This window comes from Leptinotarsa decemlineata, unplaced genomic scaffold (genome assembly GCF_025532065.1).
Source record: "Leptinotarsa decemlineata unplaced genomic scaffold, Ldec_3_MD MMD2_P_RNA_scaffold_9, whole genome shotgun sequence".
Taxonomy (NCBI): domain Eukaryota; kingdom Metazoa; phylum Arthropoda; class Insecta; order Coleoptera; family Chrysomelidae; genus Leptinotarsa; species Leptinotarsa decemlineata.
This window is the reverse complement of record NW_027412536.1, coordinates 897,155-921,198: the sequence shown is the minus strand read 5'-3', so window position 1 is coordinate 921,198 and position 24,044 is coordinate 897,155. Positions and strand designations below refer to the sequence as shown.

The 24,044-nt window shown below is 38.3% G+C and overlaps 2 protein-coding genes across 7 annotated transcripts in view; one reads left to right on the top strand and one right to left on the bottom strand.

Annotated features, from left to right (window-relative positions):
* The window catches only part of Rbp6 (RNA-binding protein 6), a 1,483,108-nt gene that overhangs the window by 562,042 nt on the left and 897,022 nt on the right, over nt 1-24,044 (top strand). The gene's annotated exons all lie outside the window — the stretch shown is intronic.
* LOC141480431 (uncharacterized) lies at nt 3,674-6,477 on the bottom strand. Its single transcript, XM_074170369.1, has 2 exons — nt 6,250-6,477; nt 3,674-5,324 (listed from the first exon to the last, which is right to left on the bottom strand). Exon 2 carries the CDS (start codon nt 5,201-5,203, stop codon nt 4,085-4,087), a length of 1,119 nt encoding a protein of 372 aa, XP_074026470.1. The 5' UTR covers nt 5,204-5,324; nt 6,250-6,477; the 3' UTR covers nt 3,674-4,084.

Genomic DNA, 24,044 nt, shown 5'->3' with positions numbered 1-24,044 from the left:
GTTCAAAGCGTTCCATATTCTAATGAAAACTTTCACATCTCATCCAAATTATTGGAGATGTAAGCCTGTCGGGAGCTTTCTTTGAACAAATGATCTTTCATTGAAAATAAAGAAAATATTTTAGTAATTGTTATATGAATCCGAGGCATTCATCCTTGGTTACTGTATCTGTAGACGATTCTAATAGACAGTTATTCTTTGTGAACAAATGAAAGCATTCAAGTGTGACAGAGATTTTCGCAACGGTTCAGGATTCTATACAAAGTTTGTGAATTTTGTAGGAGTTTTTGAAGTCTTCCCGTAAAACTCAACTTTAAAAGGCAATCGGCTTCGCTTCGAGCCGAACTTTCTGTTCTCTTGTATGCTCTTCCAGGAAAGGTTAGTTACTTGTTTCAGTGGGGAAACTTTCCTCTTATGTAAACATTAAATTGCATTCAGAGGTGCCCCAAAGTTTGGAATTCTTTATGCAATATGCTGAGCATGTTAGAAACAAAGATCAATTATTTTTTTATTGTACACCTAATGGCTGTGAAAGTGAATTTTGAAGACTTTGTAATTGCCGACAGCAATTACAATGTATATAGATATGTTTACTTACTTTGAAATTAGCCTCCCACTTATCAGGTCATCAAATGTCTGATCCATCAGAGAAATTGTTCAAATAGAGTATTTTTATAAAGTTTATTTTAATCCAAATAATTTTGAAATTCCTCATTTCAGAATAACATTGCATACATTTCAGTTTTTTAGATATTTTTCAATCATATTGTTACGTTTTTCTCCGTGGGTTGACCTATAATGGACTACACTGAACAATAATCAAAATGAACTTTATTTCATTTCAATTGCAACAAACACTTCAACTGAAACTTCAATTATTATTCGAATGTGTATCGCCTTACTAAATCGCTTCACGTACGCGCTGTCACTTGACTGTCCCGCGAGTGGATGACATTTGACTGATGGGCGAGTGGAAGAAATTTATATTTGGCAATTGAAGGCGCTGGAATATTCTTCAGAATTCCATCGAAGTCGGTGGAATATTCGCCGGGAATTTCATCGACTCGGTGTGAACAGACGCGAAATATCGGTCGAACTGAGTGCCCTCTCTGCCATGTCACAATTGGTTCATGACTAACAGTTGCGGCATGATTTACAACACTACCTCCTCCCTGAGGTTGTTCGCCCCGAACAACATTTCAAGAGGGATCATCACGACCCATGTAAAGACTCAGTCTATCTATGTGGACAACTTTAGACTTGCTTCTGGGTGACACCTTGATTCTGTACACCAGATCGATTTTCTTTCTGATTACCAAGTTATGTCCTTGCCATGGTCTCTGTAACTTGGGACACAAACCTTTCCGACGTTGGGGTTGGTAGAGCCGCACTGCATAACCCTCCTTGAAGCTCATTGGCAGCGAATTTTTGTCAAATCATATCTTCATCCTGTTGCCGGTAAGCTGCAATTTGGATATGACAAATTGCCATTCACACACTCTGAAATAGGTACTTGTTGAGAATCATCCGATGCGCTTCCACACAATACATCTATGGGAAGCTTCAGTTCTCGACCAGTTAACAACATGGATGGTGTGTAACATTTCGCATCATGTTGAGATCTCCTGTATGCCAACAGAAAAGGGGAAACCATTTTATACCAGTATCTTTGGTATTCGGAGACAAACATCGAAAGTTATTTATGGCGCGATTATGCGACTCGACCATTCCATCGGACTGCGGATGAAGAGCAGTTGTTCTAGTCTTCTTTATTCCCAACAAAGTCATCATTTACTTACATAAATCCGTTTCGAAGTTGCGGCCCGGATCTGAGTGTAGTTCTTGTGGTATTCTGTGTTTGGCAATTACGTTTTGCAACAGCACTTCTACCACCGTTTTATCCTCTTAGATGGGTAAGGTTACTACTTCAGACCATTTAAAGAAATAGTCCATCACAATCATAAGGAACTTATTACCGGATATAGTCATAGAAAGTGGTCCCAGAATATCAAATGCGATTCCCTCGAAAGGGCACCCATTGAGGTACTGCTTCAACCTCCCTTTTTGCCTTGTCTTCGGACTCTTTCTCGAAGAGCACGGATAACAGCACTCACACCACTCTTCCAGGCATTGACGGCAATTGACCTACTAGTACCCCTCACATACTCTTGCTAGAGTTCCATTTACTCCAAAATGCCCTTCAGTGTGACCATCGTGGATCTATTCGGGATATCCAGGATACACGTATTTGGAAGGATTATCTGGAAATTGTGGGTTCTCCCATCCGGGAATTCCCAGTTTCGAGTAAGTAGGTTATCTCGAATGCACATAGGGCCCCATTGGAGCCAGTAACCCTTTTCCTTCTGGCCGTACTTGGAGATCTCTTGCCATTTTGGCCACACTCCTTTGTCGATCCATTCTCGTACAGTTTTCGAAATCGGATCCTCCTTTTGCGCTATCGCGATGTCTCGCCTCGTCATGAACATAATGTCACGCTCAAGAGGCTGTTAACGACCTTACCACACCATGGTTAGGTGATTTCTCAAATTGTTTGTCCATATACCCTCCGGGTCAAAGGGAACCCGAAGTGGCAGGAGGTAGGGGAGCTTATCTCCCTATCAGAGCTGTCCATCACGTTTGGTGGGAAGTTCTTTTTCTGGTAGCTGGGTATCCTTGTCCTTCTGGCGTTGACAAAATTGTCATCCTGATGTCAGGCATAGTTTTCTTGAGAGACTATTTGCGTTTCCGTGACTCTCTCCGATGTTTAATTTCGAAATCGTAAGTTTGCATCCGTATCCAGTATTAACAAGCCCTCATCCTTTGGGTATGCCAAGATTGTTGCGGTGGTCAAATGAGCATTTCGCAGCCTCGTGAAAACACAGATGTTTGTCAAAACTTTTTTTGGTGACTATACTGTCATCAAGATAGACCAAGCATATTTTTCAGGTGAGTCCTCTCAACATCAACTCCATCAAGCGTTCAAATGTTGCGTGTGCATTGCATAATCCGAACGTCATAAAGTTAAACTGGTATAATCCATTGCCGGTGGAAAAGGCAGTCTTTTCTCAATATTCGGGGCGAACTGCCACCTACCAATATCCGCTTTTCAGGTCTGATGTTAAGAACCATATGCATTCACCCAAAATGTTCAGGGTGTCATCTATTCTGGAGAAAGGGTAACTGTCCTTTCTGGTGACATTATTAAGCCTCCTGTTGTCTTCCCAGAATCTCGTTGATCCATCTTTCTTAGTCACCAACACAATAGGTGACGACCAGGAGCTATTTAATCCCTTGATTACTCCCTTCTCCAACATGTCTTTAACAATTGATGCAGCTTCGTCTTGCTTTGCGAAGTGAAGTCATCTTGGTGGTTGGCGTATGGGCTTGGCATCACCAGTATCGATCCGATGTTGAACTGAATCTGTTTGACCAATAATTTTGCCCTTCACAAACATATAGTTCCCTTCCTCTACAAATCGGGTGGACTTTCATAGTTCTTCAGACAGATGGCTCCACGATTCCTCGATTCTAGCAATTTTCACGATTGCTTCGAAGATGCCTATGACTTGCCCTTCTTGAGAGTCACACTGTTATTATTAGGGTTGATTATTCTTTCTGGAATGATCTGGCCACAAAAATTCCTGTTTCAAATCCGTTGGATGGCTCTAATAATTTGTTTGAAGGTGATTGACAATGTTTCGTGATGAATTTCACTAGTTCGGACTTCCATTGTCTATTATATAAAATGATTTGAAATCCCTGAAACAAGTAAAAAAGAATAATTAAAAAAGAATAGTTGAAAATAACAATTATATTAAGCAACAATAAACCTGAAATGAAATGATAGTAAAATAACCTACAAGTAAAAATATAATAATTGAATAAATAAAAATTAAAGGAATGCAAAAAGAAAATAATAAAAAAATAAAAAAGTGTAGAGATTCCAAGTCACGTTAGTTCACGACGTTTCGATTGTTGGTATCTACAATCGTCTTCGGGTGATGACTGGACTGATTCCTCCGAGAGATGACTATTTTATAGGTCGTTGAAATACTTTCACTTTCTCTACTTTCCATTTTCCGCTTCACTGATTCCGTGAGAGATGACCGATTTGGCGGGAGTTGGTCATTTCTCGTTTGATGATGGGTTTCCATATGTTTCGTATATCTACGCTGGCCTGGCTGAATACGTTGTTGGACAACATGTATGCGGCTTCCTTAAATTTTCTCCTGAACCAATGTTCCTCTCTGTGCAAGATCTCAGCTTGGGACCACTCGATGTTGTGTTGATGGGTCCAAACATGGTCTGCTATTCCTGATTTGCTGGTTTCTCCTCGCTGTGTGTGCTTCTTGTGCTCGGCAATGCGAATATTCAATGGCCTCTTAGTTTCACCAATATAGGATTTTCCGCACTCACAGGGTATCCGGTAAATGCAATTCTTGGAATCGCAGTCCGCGTTTGGGGGCCTGGTTTTCGTGAGGCTGCTACGGATAGTGTTACCGGATCTAAAACAGGTTCTAATGTTGTACTTGGAACCAATTCTTCTTATCCTCTCCGATAATCCTCTGATGTAGGGAAGTGCAAGCACTGGTTGTGACGGCTTCTCTTCCTTGCGAGGCTCCTGCTGTCTTTTGGCCAAAGTCTTTTCTACCATCGCTTTGGAGTATCCATTCCGCTGAAGATCACTTTTGATGATGTCTAGTTCCTTCTCGAGACCTTCCTTTGTATTACAAAGCCCAAAAGCACGGTCTAATAGAGTCTTGATGATTCCTCTTTTTGTCGATTGATGGTGGTTGGATTCGTGGTTCAGATACTGTCCCGTATGAGTGGGTTTTCGGTATACAGATGTTTCCCACTTAGTGTCGGTCCTCTTCACCAAAACGTCTAAGAATGGCAATTCATTGTGGATTTCCTTCTCCATTGTGAAAGTGATGGAAGGTCTCACGCTGTTGATGTGTTTCAGAAAGGCGTCTAGTTCAGTATTCCCATGGTTCCATATTATGAAGGTGTCGTCAACATATCTCAACCAGACTCGAGGTTTCTTGTGGGCTTCTTCAATGGTCAGAGTTTCAAACCACTCCATATATATGTTGGCTATGACTGGTGAAAGTGGCGATCCCATTGGCAGTCCCTCATCTTGTGTAAAGAATTCGTCCTTCAGTTGGAAATAACAGTTTCGTACACAGCATCCTAGTAATTCCATAATTACTTCTATAGGTAGATTCGTTCTCTCTTTCAGGTTCCCGTCTTCGGATAGCTTTCTCTGTATGATTTGGAGTGCTTCTTCGACCGGAACGTTGGTGTAAAGGCTTTCCACGTCGAAACTAATTAGTTGATCTTCCTGTGTGACTTCAATTGACCCTAGTAGTTCGACAAAATGTCTTGAATTCTTCACAAAAGACGATGTTTTCCCTTGTAATGGTTGTATTAAGGGAAGTAAAAATCTAGACAAGTTTTGAGTAGCCGAATCTCTGGAGCTGATGATCGGTCTAAGCGGAACGTCCTTCTTGTGGATTTTGGGTAGACCATACAAGTGAGGGGGCTTACTGTGGTGCGGTGTTAGGCATGATCTTTCCTTGTCCGAAAAATAGACTTGGTTTTTTTTCAAAATCTGGTACAACTTCCTTTCGATTGATGCAGTTGGGTCCCGTACGATCTTTGTGTATCGTCCCTTCTGCAGAACCTCTTCGATCTTCTGTTCGTAGAGAACGGTATCCATTACCACAGTAGCGTTTCCTTTATCTGCAGGTAGGATCTTAATGGTGTTGTCTTTACGTAGGCCGTTCAGAGCTCTACGTTCTTCCTTGCTGATGTTAGATGTTGGAACTGGTTCTCGATCCAACTGTTCTCTAATTTTCCATCTGAACTCTTCTGCCTCGGTCTGGTCAATGAGGGAACTGGTGGATTCCACTGCAGTAATTATCTCCAAAGTGGGCACATATGTTGGCGTAATGGCAAAATTCAGGCCTTTCCTCAACAAGGATTCCTCTATTCCCGTGAGCGGGCGGGAACTCATGTTGATGACGTTGGTGGCTTCATAGTTGTCCTGTTTTCGGTCTGTATTTGGGCATTGTTTCCTCACTAACTTCCCCCACTTTCTGTTGTGGGTATTCTCCATGTCTTGGCGGATCTTCAAGCACGTCCTTTCAATCTTGGCAAAGATTGGTCCATGATCATCTTCCAATGTCTCTCTTCTTATTTCTTCGAATCGTTCTGTGGCATCCTGCAGCAAAGTTGACCTCTTCCAACGGTGATAATTGATTTGAGACCTTATCAGTGCTCGGCTGGCGCGTTCCAATATGCGTTTAGCTCTCTCTCCTGGGATTGGCGATTTCAGTAGAAAACCTTTGGGGATGATGTTATTGTCTCTGGCTCTGCACAGAAAACTGTCTATTATATAATAGACAATGGCTCTATTAATGCTGTACCCAAGCCGCCAGGTCAAGCAATTCCAGCTTGAACGATTTTCTCGGTGTTGAGAGAGATTCTGAAATCTTCCAGTTTAACCAACTTTGCGCTGTCATGAGGCTGAGAGGGCACGTTGAGTAGAATTTCCTCGTTTCCGACTTCCAACAGTTTGTTCCTTATGTCCACCACAAGTCCGTAGGGGGACATGATGTCAGTCCCATTTCGCAATTTCCAAGTCTAAGTCTCACTTCAGCTTCTCCATAGACCATCAATCTATCTCCAGAACAGGTACTACTGAAAACCTCTTCAAACTGCTTCTTTTAGAAAAGACGGCTCTCATTGCTGACCTCTTCGCTCCAGCATCGATGATGAAAAGGCACTGGTGATTATTCAGAAATCCATCAATAACTAAGCTGTTACTGTTGCGTCCTATCTTAGAAATCGAATACCTGGGGACTTGGGATGCAGCTGTCAATGTACTTTTCTTACCGCTGGCTGAATTTGGTTTATTCAACCCTAATGCTTCAGTTTGGGTGATATCGAATGCCAGTTTCTTCTTTCGTTGAATGTTGAACGAGATTGTCCCGCCTTAAATGTCCTCTGCTGCAATTATGATATTTAGGCCGTCCTCTTGCCTTTGGTGCAGTTCCTTTCATCAGATATTTCTTTAGAAGTTCCTCTAGACTCGACATGAGTCGATCTGTTCGCACATCTTCTTTTTCATTGATGTCCCTCACTAGAACTTTTCGTTGATGTCGCGAAGCATTTTTGGCAGCTTCAAATTTCAGGGTATAAATGATGGCTTCATTCAATTTTTCATGATGCGCCATCATAACTGCTGATGGTGACTACTGCAGCATTTGTCACGAACCCCATCGATGAAACTATGGACGCCAATCCAGTGGGTGAGAATATCAGACGCTTCTGGGTAAGGAAGTCTTACCAATCTTTCGACTTCGTCCCCAAACTCCTTTCGACTTCAGCCCCAATCTCCTGGAGACTCTTGGATGGACATTGAGTTCTCACCTTCAGTTGATCTTGGTAGACCTGTTGAAGATGCTCACTGCAATACGTAACCTCCAGAACTGATACGACTGTTTCAGAATCCTTCTGCCTATCCACTGGGATATTTCGCAAGACTTCGGAGGTCATTCCTCGTAATGCCAGTATATGAGCTGTTGCTTTCTCTTCATTTTTCCACCCATTGTTTTCCGCAGCAGCCTCAAATTGTTTGCGGTAAATTGAGCATGAAGATTCGCCATCGAAAGTCAGAGTTTTAAAGTCATAGTTTTAAAATGCTAGAATGGAGAGGTGTTGTTTCCAATTTGCATTTTTTCACAGCGATTTCAAATCTTCTAATAAATGAAGGTATATCTGGTTATTTCTTCCTTATTTTTCCTGAATATTTACTAATAATTTGCGTTCGTCCTCTCTGTCTCTTTCTTGATTCGCCTGAATATTCAGTAATATTCAGTAATATTCATTTCGATGTTTTTCATTCTCGTCCTGGCTCGCTTGCGAAGCTTCAAACATTTTTTCAAGCTTTTCCATTCCGTCGTAATCGACACTCCCTGTTTTCACCATAAAACAGAAAAATTTCAGTCAATTATTTCACTTCAAACACCAAATGTTACGTTTTTATCAATGGGTTGACCAATAATTGACTATACTGAACAATAATCAAACTTAACTTTATTTCCGTGGTAGGAATCACACGTTATTTTTCGTGTTAGGACTCACACATTAAAAGGTAAGACCTCATTAGTCCTTAGCTCGCACAAGTTCCGTCATCTGAGAGTTGTCGTTCGTAGGAGTGCGATAACTGGTTAACGGAAAAAACATATTTTTGAACATATACGAGTAGGAGATTTGAGCCGGTTCTGAGCCTCCCCCCACCACTATGACGTATTAATTGCTTTTTTGTTGTTGTTGTTTAGTGAAGTCAAGGCGATGTGACCTTGAAGTGTCTGGTGCATGGATCGTTCAGAATTTTTTTTCCGGTTCTAAGTTTCCCCCCACCACTATGATGTATTGATTGCTTTTTGTTGTTGTTTAGTGAAGTCAAGGCGATGTGACCTTGAAGTGTCTGGTTCATGGATCGTTCAGGATTTTTTTTCATATGAGATTTTGTGTGTGTGTATGTGTGTGTGTGTGTGTGTGTGTGTGTGTGTGTGTGTGTGTGTGTGTGTGTGTGTGAGAGAGAGAGAGAGAATGCACGGTACAGGATTTCATCATGAGCTTGTCATCATGTATACGTCTGCATACTTCGAAGATCCTCCAAGTAATGAATGCTCCATCGGTGTGAGGCCACCAAGTTAGTAGTGGTGTGACGTCACAGCAGCAGCAACCGTTCAACGGTAAGAGAGCAAGATGTTCACTTCACGACGTGTGACTGAGTAATGCGTATTCATCGGTCTGCCCTCACCTCTCTCGTGGAGTGGAGAAGGCTGTGACGTAACGCATCGCTCTAGCCTCGCTATCGATGGTGACACGCAGGTGGCCGAGGACTGTGCTAACGTCTGCCTTCTCCGAGAGCACAACGACCACTGTCTGTTCGTATCGGCATCTGTTATCGCATCCAGTTGGGAGGTGGGTTTGGCTGTGACGTCAGGCATCTCTAGTGGGTAGCAACTAGCAATGTGAACCTTTCACGGTTTCATGGTGGAGGTGACTCGCGCTGTTCAACATAAAAGAAATGTCTAGCACACTATTAAATCAGTAGACGAATATATCTGCAGCAGTAAGCAATTGGTAGAGTGTTATTCAGTTCGTAATAGAAGGAAGACGGTGAGTGTATTTTTGTGTTGGAAATTGTTTATATTTTCATACATATTTTCATCATGTCCGTTTCAAAAGTAGAGTTAAATAAAATCAATAATTTGATTGTACAGGAGGTTGAAATACTAGAGCAAAAGGCTTTATCATCAATACCAATTTATGAAGTATATATAATTAAGAATATGTCAACTTATTCTACAAGGTTTGGAAAATCAATTTTATTAACTTTGGAAGATGTGAGCAATGATAAATTATTTAAAACATGGCTACCAAAACGATATAACTCGTATCAACTCATCGGGTAGTAAATATACGATGGTGTATTTAGGTCAGAGCCCGCAAAGTTTTGCAGGTATGAAAACGCGATCTCTAGTCAAATTCAGTATGATTGAATAGTAATAGTAATTATGTATAGTGAATTTCTTTTTGTTTTAATAATATTCATATATTAGATAATTTAGATGATGATTATATGGAAATATAAATATTACTAACTTAGTTGAATACACTCACTTTTTAAGCACAAATAAAATGGGAATGTGAGTATTATATCATGGAAACAAGTTGGAGGGTGCTAATTGTTTTTTTTTATTTGATTTCAGTTCCACCATTCAAAGATGTGGATGCAGTATGCAAGTCAAGATTGGGTCGATGTTGTAGATCTCAAATCATCGGTTCAACATTTGTCGTCTAAATTGAAGGTGTTGGGTGATGAGCTGAACATGCAAGCAATTATGATATGAGTGTATGCTATGATGAAAAACAAACCGAATTATGTCTTCGTGATGCTGAGAACTATCGGAGTGATGCTGAGAACTATCGGAGTGATGCTGAGAACTATCGGAGTGGCGCTGAAGTTTGTTACAAATATTTGGATAATGAATTGGAATTGCGACAACTTTGTGAGGTTATGATTGAACTGAACCTGAGAAGATTCCTGTATAGCCTCCAACCATACTTGCCAGAATGGATTATTCATCACTTTGAATTGAATGATGAAAATCGAGAGGAAATTGATGATAGTGGCGAAAATGATGACTATGAGGAAGAAGTTATTTTAGATAGTCTGTATGTTCCTGTAAATCATAAATAATGTCAAATAAAAAACTTTGTATTATTTTCATGTTTTATTTATTTAAATCCCATTATATATAATAGAACATGATACAAAACAATAAATATGATATATATGAATTAGAAAAATTACAATACATGATATAAGTCAGTTACAAATGAAAGAAAAAAAAATCGTGAAACAGTACATGATAGAGTGGAAAAATGAAATAGTATCAATAATTCAAAGAGTGTCAATATCTGCTGTGAACTGAACCATCCAATGCATTGTGAGTTAAAACTGTATCATGCAAAATTAATGCATATACTTTAGTGTTGTCTAGAAACTTGGTCTACCTTGTCTCAAACCCAATCTTTATACCAATAGTTGATGATTTTGCTGCATTCGGTTGATGGGAACAATCGATGACGAATATTGGATTCTCTCTAAATTGTCCAATGTCCATCAGAGGTTCACTCATATCTTTATCATAATAACGTCGCTGAAAACTCTCGAAAGCATAATAAGCAGGAGCATCAAGTTTTTTATCGAAATTCAAATTCCAACGCTCATATGGATAAACTTCAGAATTCAAGTATACTCGAATACTATTGATATCAGCAGTTGTGAATTTTGTAATATCCTGTATTCTATCTTCAGATGTGGTAGTACTTTGGAATGCGATGATGACAAAACGAGGAGTTTTCAGAGTGTTAGTTGTTTTGATGGCCCATATGCCTGAAGAAGTCCCACGTAATGATGGTACTTCATAGAGGTCCCACATACGATAAGCCAACTTGATTTTGGCATTCAGACCGCTTTTGTTTATTCTACTCAAAAGTTTGAGCTTGTGTTCATCATCTGGTACAATGTGTCTTATCTTCCATTCCATTTTATTTATTTTCAAATCAGCATCAACCTCACCTATATATGAATTTTTGAATGATCGAGCGATAATCAAAATCAATTCCTGTTTAGCATTCAAGATACTTCTGTTGTAATCTTCAGCAAAACCCATAAAATATTTCAGTGGTAGTTTTCCACTGAAAACATGACTTCAAGATATCTTGTTTCAATTGTGAAAGTCCCCAGCCAGATGTCAATAATGTGTTAGCATGTGATTGTCCAAATGATATCATGGTTTTCATTGTAGATGTTATCCCAGGTTTTCTAACAACAGTCACTTGTTCACCACCCATTTCGAAACGATTTTCATCAAAGAGAAATGCAATTGCATTATTCGAGAGATAGCATGTTTTCGCTACATCTTTGGTGGCGAATTTACCTTCTATGTAAATGAAGCTATCGGAAATATCTAGTATAACATCTTGATTATTGATTGCAGTTTTAATTTCATCCGAATTCCTGAATAGCGGTGATCCGTAGGGCTTATATGTGTGCTCATGTAAACTTATGAGAGAATGATCGAGCACTGGTTCATCGAATATATTGAACTTTTCACTGTTTGTTTTGAGCACCAATCTTATTTTCTCACTTTCAATCCAATCGATTTCAAAAATTTAAGATCTCTCACAGACAGAGCGTTATGTGCTAACTGTTTACCATACACTTGTGGAATGAACTTCTTTTTATGCACACTTTTCTTTTTGATAGTGCAGCTCGTTTTTGTTTGGGATTGTTCAATACGATTTTGTCTATTGTAAATGAAACCCATAACAATAGTTATTCGATTTTCTGCAATTCCAAAATAATGAAAATCTCTTCTTCACTTCCTTAATCGATAAGGTTATTTTTTTCATCCAAAATACGCACTGTAATGTTGTGAATCAATTGACGACCTTCCGGACTGACAGGCATATATATATAATACTGTGTGGTTCTTTAGTAAGATTGTATCCAGGTTCAACATCAATATCGAATGAGAAAAGAATGTGTAATTCTTCACCATTTATATATGAACCAGATATTATATTGCAATCTAAGCGGATAAGTCTCACAGTTGTAATGTTTATTGGTAATGAGGATTCATGTATCTGATTTGGTGGAAATATGTCATGAGCGAACCCCATCATTTCTGCTATAGAATTTGGATGTGTCAGATCAATTTCATATCTGGATCGCATTCCACATTTGAATGTATTATTATTGGCGTGTAGATAAAAAATATCATCTGCAACGAAATCAATTGGTTTTTTATCACGAAACAATCTGAACATGATATGTTTCTGTATGACGGCATTGACCTCTTCCATTTCGTAAGCACCACATGGAATTTCAATTGTAAACTTTTGGAGTATCGATGAGTTGTCATTACTGATTCTGAAACTCACCAAATTATTAGCTTCAGTTATATTATTGATTGTATTGCATCCATAGAATTCCAAAAGTCCTAATCCATAACGGCTGTTCCTATCCAATTCAACTGGTGGAAAAAAATCCGCACTCAAGACACTTGTCCCGAAAGCTTATAGCTCGAACTTTCGTGACATGACTGATGAATATTTTGAAACACATTTCAATTTATTGTTGTGCACAGCAACAGCACATTTGAAACAATTTACACTTTTTCGAAGGTGTTGCATTGTAATAGATATCATTTTTATTGATACCGATATTCACATCCTCTATATTACAAATACAATACATAGATTTTCGAGGTATAGGACCATCATTAACATCTGAATCTAAATTTTCATCTGGGTAGTGTTCATAACAATATCGATGTTTCATTATATCGATGTCATCTTGTAGATGTTTGGGTAACATATGCAATCTCATGTGCAACACATGCAAGTATCACTTCCTTGGGCATATTTGCAAGCATCACTTCATCTATTTTTTCAAGGTACTATATTTTGAAAACATTCTTAGTGAAAACCCCATTCCCTTGATAGCCTCCCGATCCAGTTTTGGTGTTGTATCCATTTTTTACTTGGAAAATTATTCAGAGAGAAACTGTAAGCACAAGTCACCACAGAGAACTGTATTAAATTTCTGTTGACGATCATAGTTATATTAGATTTTTACATTCGAATATTTTCGAAAGAATCGAGTCAATTCCAATGGTGGGAGTAGATCTCCAAAACTATCGAAATATGCGACTTCTTTCTCACATTTTTCACATGCCACCCAATGTGTTCCTGGTCCACTTATTCCATCTAAATCAACAATAGCTGTCTCGTTTTGTCTTGGACCTGAAGAGGGTAATCTGTCACGCATAAAAACACCACAAAAATGTGGAATTTCCATTTTTTGTGCATAATAACTGAGATCGAGATCAGTAAGAGGCCTCTGAGGTAGGGGTTCAATTAGTTTTTTGTTTTGTTTGCGGCTTTGTATGGTTTTAAATATAGTCCTAAACCTTTACGGTACGGTTTGAGGTAAATTCCACTTCCGCGTTTGCCCAATGCTACAGCCTCCATGGTTTTATTGTGGCGATTGGCTTCCATTAAAGCCGTTCTGTTAGCTTTTGTTGAATTCACGGCCTTGGTAATACTAGCAGCGGCTCCCGCTAAACTCCCTAGTGCGGATAGTCCAGCAAAAATTGGTATCAATGGCAAAAGTCCACCGATCTTGGGAACAGGAAATATGCTTGGTGTGCGGATTCTCTTCTTTCCACCGGCAGCTTTGAGGTATTTACGTGCCGCCTGCAATGCCACAGTGATAGCTTTTTTGCTATTATTCGTCACAAATTGATCCCCACCAGGCTTTCTTCAATACATTTCGCACTCTATGGACTATCCCAGCACCAAATGCAACTTTTCTATTTCTATTTTTCTTCGTTTGTTTCCTCTTACTTCTTTTCTTATTGCTGCTACAACCCATGCCCATATGTCTTTTTATTTTCATAATGTTGGTGACAAGTAATGCAGCTGCTCTTTCCCCAATACTCGCGTCCTTTGATTTAACCCTATCACAAGCGCTGTATTCAAGTTCTTTGTCGGCTAAATGTCTTGCTGCAAGATCGGATGGATGCTTAGAATATTGAATATCGTGTTTTTTGCATTCAATATCTAATTTATTGATTCCAGGATCGTTGCGAGCTAAACGTTTTTTCAGTTTTGTACCCGGTCCACTGTATTGATAACCTTCGGGTAGATGTAATTCGAAACGAAGTTTGTTTATTAAATCATTAACAAAACCACAACCTCTTTTAATTTTACGACCACTTTCAATACGTCCGTATCGTTTGATGGTACACATTGAAATGAATGAGTTAATATCATTTATATAGTCTTCAACTACGGCACGATGCTCATTGTAAAACAGAAAGAAAAGTTTGCAGTGGATAATCTAGATGTGAAATTCGGGTGTGGATTGAATGGACAACGGGTATTCAGACATGGTCCACTTCTTCCATCATCAGTTCGAGGACTCATTATAGGACCTCCAAATTGTGAAAAGACGAATGCAATGATATCGCTATTAACACATCCACAAGGATTGAGATTTAGAAATGTGTATCTATATTCGAAATCACTCAATCAACCTGAATATCAGTACTTGCGAAATGTTTTGGAACCTATAAAAAGATTGGGTTTTTATACATTCAGCAATAATGCAGAAATAGTGGAATCCTCCGATGCTAAGCCTAATTCTATTTTCATTTTCGATGATGTGATATGTGAAAAACAGGATATTATTAGATCATATCTCTGTATGGGACGTCATAAGGATATTGATTGTTTTTATTTAGCACAGACATATTCACGGGTACCCAAACAATTAGTGCGTGACAATACCAATTTCATTATAATGTTCAAACAAGATGAGACAAATTTACATCATATTTATTAAAATCATGTATCACCCGATGTAACATTCAAACAATTCCAATTGATGTGTGTTGAATGCTGGGAGGACCAATATGGATTTCTAGTCATTGATAAGGACAGCAAAATAGATGAAGGTAGATATCGCAAAGGATTCGATAGTTTTATATATTCATGATCTCATTATTCAAACACAGACAACAGAAGCTGTTAGGCAGAAATTCAACTCTATCAAAAATGACAATATTGAAAATCGTACAACACTTGAGAAATTGTATGAGCCCATAACGAAACCATTGAATGTTTTATCATCAAATGCTACTTCGAAATCATTAATGTTATCGTCAAACCATGAAAATGTTCAATCTACTTCAAATTATCCCATGAGTACTCCAGTAGGAAGGAAACAATCTTCTGGTAGTGTATCATCTGTGAATAGTGACACGAACACACTTCAAGACGATATGAGAACAACTCTATTCGAAACACCATCATCGTCCCACATCGATTCCTCGGAACATGACTCCTCACCTAATATGAATGAAAGTCGGGAAGATGTTTGTGCGAAACATTTGAATAATGAAAAATCTAGAAATCCAGTATATAATGGAACATTTGGTGTACGTATGGATCCTATTACACAAAAGCTGAAAATGGGAAGTCTAGTGGTACATTTCAAAGATGAATACATTTCATTTTGGGATGCTAATAAAGTGAAAAAATATGAATGCGCAGGTAGTCCAGAATTGTATGATATGATCTTTTTAAAGAATCCGCAAGATGTTGATAAAGAAGAAACTCGTCAAGTATATCCCAAAATATTGAAAATAACGAATGCTCCATAGAAACAATATCATCTGAAGAATGGTTTTAAAAACACAAATTCTAAAAAATTTCGTGAAGTTATCAAACCTCTATTAGACTCACGACAATATCCAATAAGAAGTAGAAGTGAAATTGGTGGAGCACTCAAACGAAAAAAAAAATGGAGAAAACATATAATTCTAAACCTGTGAATTATGTGTACTGGAATTCACCGAAAGAGTTAGTTGCTCGTCTACGACTATTGGTAGTTTCAAAGTCAGCTGGGCATACTGGACATGACAATGAAATGATTTCAATAATTGAAGAATTACGTGAAGAAAGTATAATATATTGATATATCCACAAATAATGATCACTATCATATCATCATTGAATGCAGTAACATTATCAACTTTTCCCTTTAATCATTTTGAAATAGAATGACTGATGAAATAAGTGATGTCAAACGACAAGTTGTTAATGAATACATTGACCTGCAAGACGTTATTTCCATAGGAGAATAACCACCATCAAAGGTTTTGCAGATCTATGGCAAATAGATCTAGCTGAACTACAACCTTATGCAAAAAGTAATGAAGGATACCGATATATACTTGTAGTGATTGAGTGTTACTCAAAATATTTGTGGACTGTAGCAGTTGAAGATAAAACAGGTAGTACAATAACTAATGCAATGAAACATGTACTAAAGGAAGCCAAATTTTCTCCCAAACATATACAAAGCGATCAAGGGAAATAATTTTTTAATAGAAGCTTCTTATCTCTCATGCGAGAATGTAATATCAATCATTATTCAACATTTAGCACAAAGAAGGCGGCTGTAGCAGAAAGAGTGATTAGTACAATTAAGGCATGGCTCTACAAGGAATTCTCGATGACAGGTCACCACAAATGGCTTGATATTCTTCCAACTATAACTAGTAGATAGAACAATAAAGTTCATCGTACAATAGGTATGGCACCCATCAATGTTGATTCAACAACAAAATTGAAATTCAAAGGTATCAAAGGAATTGGAGGAAAACAAAGTACCAAATTCCAATTGAATGATATTGTACGTATAAGCAAGTACAAAAATATTTTTGAAAAGTCTTACACTGCGAACTTTACCACGGAGCTCCTCAAGATTGTTAAAATTAATAAAACCACCCCTACGACCTATAATCTTGAAGATATGAATGAAGAACCTATTAGAGGATGTTTTTACTAAGAAGAGTTATTACGATCCAAAAATCCTGACGTATATCTGATTGAGAAGGTGTTGAAGAAAAGTGGTCCTAGCGAACAAAATTCTTGGATTGGTGAATCAAATATGGTTTAAATGTATCTACTATTGTATTTATGAATAAAGTAATGTTGAAGTTCATTATTGTTTTCATTTCAATTATAAGTATCTGAATTGAAAAATATTGCAGCGGTAAACGTTGCCCCAGCCATTCGCAATGTTCTGTGTATACCAAACCAAATCAATTGTATACTCCATTCCCGCTCATATTTTTCAACTCACGATATTGAAAACACATTATCATTCCCAAAACTAATCGCCGTCACTTTGAAATGCACTCTACAACTTTTTTCGCCAATTATCTCTCACTGATAATGCCGTGTCATAAATTCGAGTCGATTCCTCAAGCTCTGCCTGAGCTTGCATTCTCGAACGTTGATTGAATTGATTATCTTTAACAATTTTTGAACGGAGTTCATCTGCATCTGTACACATTTTAGCCAATTCAACCTTCTCTAATTCAATTTTAGCATCTAATGCTTGAAGAGTTTCCTAGAAGCTTCTCATCTCTCATGCGAGAATATAATATCAATCATTATTCAACATTCAGCACAAAGAAGGCAGCTATAGCAGAAAGAGTGATTCGTACAATAAAGGCATGGCTCTACAAGGAATTTTCGATGAGAGGTCACCACAAATGGCTTGATATTCTTCCAATTATAACTAGTAGATATAATAATAAAGTTCATCGTACAATAGGTATGGCACCCATCAATGTTGATTCAACAACAAAATTGAAATTCAAGGGTATCAATGGAATTGGAGGAAGACAAAGTAAACCCAAATTCCAATTGAATGATATTGTACGTATAAGTAAATACAAAAATATTTTTGAAAAGTCTTACACTGCGAATTTTACCACGGAGCTATTCAAGATTGTTAAAATTAATAAAACCATCCCAACGACTTATAATCTTGAAGATATGAATGAACAGCCGATTAGAGGATGTTTTTACGAAGAAGAGTTATTACGAACCAAGAATCCTGACGTATATCTGATTGAGAAGGTGTTGAAGAGAAGAAAAAATAAAGTATATGTAAAGTGGTTAGGTCTTCCTAGCGAACAAAATTCTTGGATTGATGAATCAAATATGGTTTAAATGTATCTAATAGTGACTTTTATGAATAAAGTAATATTAGAGTTCATTATTGTTTTCATTTCAATTATAAGTATGTGAATTGAAAAATATTGCAGCGGTAAACATTGCCCCAGCCATTCGCAATGTTCTGTGTATACCAAACCAAATTAATTGTATACTCCATTCCCGCTTATATTTTTCAACTCACGATATTGAAAACACATTATCATTCCCAAAACTAATCGCCGTCACTTTGAAATGCAGTATCCAACTCTTTTTGCCAATTATCTCTCACTGATAATGCCGTCTCATAAAGCTTAGTCGACTGCTCAAGCTCAGCCTGAGCTTGCATTCTCGAACGTTGATGGAATTGCTTATCTTTACCTATTTTTGAACGGAGTTCATCAGCATCTTTAGACATTCTAGCCAATTCAACCTTCGCTAATGCAATCTTGGCATCTAATGCTTCAAGAGTTTCATTATTAGCATTAATAGCTCGCTCACTCTTTTCGAGTTCAGCAATAGTCATCTGTGCCTTTACAAGGCGGCATTTTGCTTTCTTTTTCATTTCTCCAAACCGATGTAGAGGACTGAAAGAAAATAGCGATTCAGCTTTCAAATCACCCTTCATTTCTTTAGGTGAACCTTTTGGCTTCCTCTTCGATCTGTCACTTTTTGTTGTGGGTTTTTTCTCTCGCACAACACTTTTCGATTGTTTCTTTTCTCTGAAGTCAGTGACAATCGATGAAGATGCATTAGTAACCTTCCTCTTGATTGTTCCAGATTTCTTATCAACACCAAGAGGAATGGTAGATAAAGGGTGTTTGAGTGGTGATGATTGCGAAACAAGTGGTGAACCATCTTCAGCAATCAACAACGGCATAGAGCTCATGATAATGATCATTTAGGACTGAGGAATGATATGTGATAGCAATAGAATGTGAATAGGAAAGGTGATGATGTTACTGATACTTCACCTTCTATAGAAGAAAATAAACTAGCGCATGCGCTCTTTCATCAACTGGCGCATGCGCTCTTTCACAAAACTGTTCACGCATGTGACGATCTTCGTCATTTAAGAGGAACACTCTGTGTTGCATGCATTTTTGAAATGAGAGAAAATAATACAAATGAATTCAAAATAAAATATTTAATAATAACAGAGGACAATAACGATAATGAAAATCAAAAGTGTTAATGTGTCGCTGTTGAGGTGGAAAGTTCTTCCACTCTCCTCCTCAATATTTGTTGTTCATGTGTCAGACACCAACATTGAATAAAATGAATTCTCCTATTTGGGTAGAGTGCATATATGATACCAGCAATTCATAGAATATGTATCACAACGCAAACAACGTTGCAGCGGAGCTGGAACGGCAGCACAGGTACCACAAATATTTCTACAAATACCTATATTATTCAATATTATAGGTTCCGATCACTTCAGGCACTGTAACTGTTGTTGACGATAATCAGATTTTGTCAGCTTCGGTGGATGAGATGGAGGCGATAGTTGAATCCGCGACACACAATCATTACACATACCAGTACATGGATTAATTGCTTCCTTAGGTCTACTTATTTAGCAAAAGTAGCACACAATAGCCCCTGCAATCATCATTGGGTAGACACACACTTTGGGTTTTTCATTCTACTCTTTTGGAAACGGCATTCAACTAATTCGAATAGAAATATCAAGAGATGACTTATAGAAACTCTGACTGCTCTCTCCCATACTGACATTCTCTATTTATACAAAATAACATCATGTGGAAGTATAGTGGGATAACTTCTCCTTCTCTTCCACTCAAAACGAGTCAAGTGATAAGTGGGAGTCGTACCACCACCACTACCTATACCATTATTTAAGTCGATTTGCGACCCTGAAGTTCATTCATTCACTCTGCAACTGTGAGAAAACATCAACATGAATACTCAAAAAATAGTTGCTGCATTAAACAGAATATCTACTATTGATGCAAATAATTGGATAGACGAGTCAGATGATGAGGATACCAACATTCAGCTAGAGGAAGTGATAGTTGAAAAAGGTGTTGGAGTCGATGAAGGGGAGATTGACTTTGGAGTCAATGAAGTTGAAAATGAGGCTAATGAAAACGAGAGCGATGAAGATGATGACATGGTCGATGAGTTGGTCGTGGATGCTGAAGGCGATGATGAAGGGATTATAGCCGATCCATCTGAAGGTGATGGTGCTTTGAGAATCGGTCTCCGAATGCTCAACACCACCGACACGCTAGAAGATCCCATGGATTTATATTGCGTGATGGAAGCGCATGTGCAGATCCGAACGATTGATGGCAGCATCAAAAAGTTATGTTGGTGCTGTTTTCGATTTTACTCGATACGGAACAATAACGGCGGCTGGTATCAACATGTAAACATCCATGATACGGTCTCTATGATGCAGCTGGGTCAGTATTGGTGTGAGGCATGTGAAAGACCGCTTACAAATTTCACGAGAGTATGAGGTTGCATAATATGCAATAATGTGAAACCTGTGGCAGAATAACCATGGACCTATTGGTCAAAAAAAAAACAACAGCTTTTTTCAGGGCTCTATTATTCACACAAACAATAGTTAGTTGTAGTAGTATTCACAGATTATGTGACAAATGACTACTTTGACTAATAAAAAGTCTGAGTTGGAAATTTGTTAGTCTTTGAATATCTGTGCATTATATGACAAATTACTACTTTGACTGAAAAGTCGAAGTTGGGAAATTTGATAGTCAATGAATATCTATGCATATGATGAGTACTACTTTAAAGTTGGCATTTTGTCAATCATTGAATGCATATAATGATGAGTACTACAGAGTGGGATGATGTTACTTTTACATGCATTTTGTTTGTTTGAGACTATAATGTTAACATAATGTTAACAATGGTATGAACCTGCTTCTGTTTGAAAGTATAATGAAAGCTCTGAAAAGAGCTGTTTTTTTTTGTTTCAGTCTTCAATTGTAGCCCTGAAAAGGGCTGTTTTTTTTTATTAATCCATGCAATGATATGGACTCCTCATCATCAGAAACAATGATGATGGTGTCGTCATCTGAATCATCTGTATCAGATGATATACTAATGATATCGTCCTCATAATCATCTGAATCAGATGATATACTCATGATGTCGTCGTCATAATCATCTGAATCAGATGATATACTAATCACATCGTCCGCATAATCATCTAGATTGTTGTCGTCAACAGCCATCTCAAACTCTACATCTACATCCTCCTGCATACCTTGTTCTACTCGTTCTGGGAAATCATCAGGAAGATCGTAGATTCGCTGCAGAAATTGAGCGAAGGTTGTACTGAAATGATCGGACGTTGAATCTATTTCATGTACCTGGATGGGTCCTGTACTCGACATTGTGGAAGAATGATGTAGAACTGGGATTGATACTATATTTATATTGGAAAAAATAAAACGGAGGGGTTGAAGTGTAAATGTAGAACTATTCAGTGTTTGATATTCGGAAACATCAAGAATGACGATCTTCATGATATTATGAGAAATTATGAGTGATTATTATGAAAAAACTAATAAGGGAGAGGGAGAAAGACATTCCCCCAGCTTCGCAGTGCCTCGTGTACACCAACCAAAAAGTGTGTACTCCGTGGAAGGAAAGGGAAGGAAAGGATGGAAGAAACAAGGAAATGATTAGAAATCATCATCTGAATTGAGGACTTCATCATCAATCAGGATGGGGGATGGTGGAGGACTATCTTCGATGAGGATTGGGGATAGTGGAGGACGCCTAAATCGGCATCCAAAATGGTGTCTGAGGCTTTTGAACGCTATATGGTTCACTAGTTGAGTCAGGTTCCATATTAGAGGAGAGTGATCAACTGAATATTCCAACAGATAATTCCTACTTTTATACTTTTGAAAGGGAGTTGGGGAGGAGTGGGGATTAAGTGGGAATGAATTGTAAAATGACATAAGCTATATTCAATAAGGGAGATAATTGAATGGATAAAATACAATATGAATTATATGAAATTATACTTGTTGATTTCATTATGAAACATATCTTTTTTTTCATTTTCTTCTCAATAGATTATTTACAAGTGATTTGAGAACACAAAAATTGATGTTTTCAAATTGAAGTTTTCAAATTTGTACATCGCTCTACCGAAGGGTTCTCTGCTTTATCGCTTTCCTCCAGAGATGTATGCTCTCGATCTAGTTCGGCCAATCGTTTCAAAAGATCATTTTGTTGGCTAACAATTTCAGCCCGTCGGCGGGAATTGCTAGCCAACTTGGCCAAACTAGCTCGGGAAGCAAGATCAACTTCCCTACACCTCTGTAGGAAAGACTCCATCTCTTCACTCACCTCTCCGATAGGCTGTCACACTGGCACTTGTAACACCAACACTCCAGGATTCGCCGGTGTTGCTGGCAGCAGTGATAGCGGCACCGCCACCGGGGTCAATACAACGCACTCCGGAGAAGTGCGTGAAAATGAAAAATAATACAAAGTTAGTTGATATAAAAAAAAAAGAAAAAACATTGTTAACTTACTCAAAATTCTGCTTGTTGACTGGACTGGAGTGGACTAGACTGGAGTGTTGACTCGATGACTTGAGCTGTCGTACTGAATGTTGAAGAGTGCTCTCCTTGGGGTATAGGCATGCATGCGCGAGTGGTGGGAATATGGCGGGGGCGCGCACGCGCAATGGGGGTGGGGGCGTGAATGCGCGACTGTTGGGAGTTGAGGGTGGGGCGATGGGTGGGGCCTTGAGGGTGTGGGTGGGACTCAGGGGGTGGGGCGGATGATGGTGGGCGGGCAGTGGGGCAGGCGGGGGAGGTGGTGGGGGGGGGGGGAAACGCGCGCGGTATGCATTCACTATGTTCCCTAACCTAACGTAATGTTTCTCTAACCTAACCTAACCTAACGTTTCTTCAAGACTGACCTAACCTACCCTAATCGAACCTAACGTTTCTCTAACCTAACCTAACGTTTCTCCAGAACTAACCTAACTTACCCTAATGTAATCTAACCTAATTTGCGCGCGGAATGCATTCACCATGCCCGTTCAATTAATACGTCATCTGTTGGATTTGGTTTTGGTTCTATTATTCTAACATTTGGATTAATGTTCAGTCCTGGATTCCCCAGTCCGCCTGATGGTGTGACTTTATGTTTTTTCTCCAAAACTACAACTCTCTCTTCCAATGCATCATATTTTTTCATTGTAGATGTTGTTATGTCAGAAATTTTTGTTTCTACATCACTTTTTAGAATGTCATATTTACGAGCCAAAGTTATCCGAGCCTCTGCAATTTTATCATCGAATGCTTGACGTGCATCGCTAGCAACATTACCAATTGTGGATTGTATTGCAGCTTGTAGGGCTATAAGTATGACCTCTTTTGTTCCATTAATTTTCCCCTCAAGATATGATACAGTTACACAATCACTCTTGTCAATTGGTTCGCTTGTATTTTTCAATATTTTCCTTTCATGTCATAATGACCATCTTTTGTTAATTTAAATCCATTCCCGGGAGGACCTCGAATGACATTACCACCCCATTTTCTTTTTCTACCAAACTTATCTATCGTTTTAGACATTGTGCACCCTACGATGATTCTTTTCAAACCGATATTTCTTCCATTTACATTATGCTATATACTTTGCAGTAATTGGTTAGGAAAAAAATAAGTAAAACAAATAACATTTTTTTATCATTTTTATATTTATCAAAGTAACTTGACAAAAGTAATACTTCAATGTAAAAAAATCACAATGAAATAATCACAAATAATGAATGTTCCGGTTTGAAGGAAAAAGCAACAACGCTTCGAATGATAATTCAGTTATTCATCTCAACAGTCAACAAATCAATT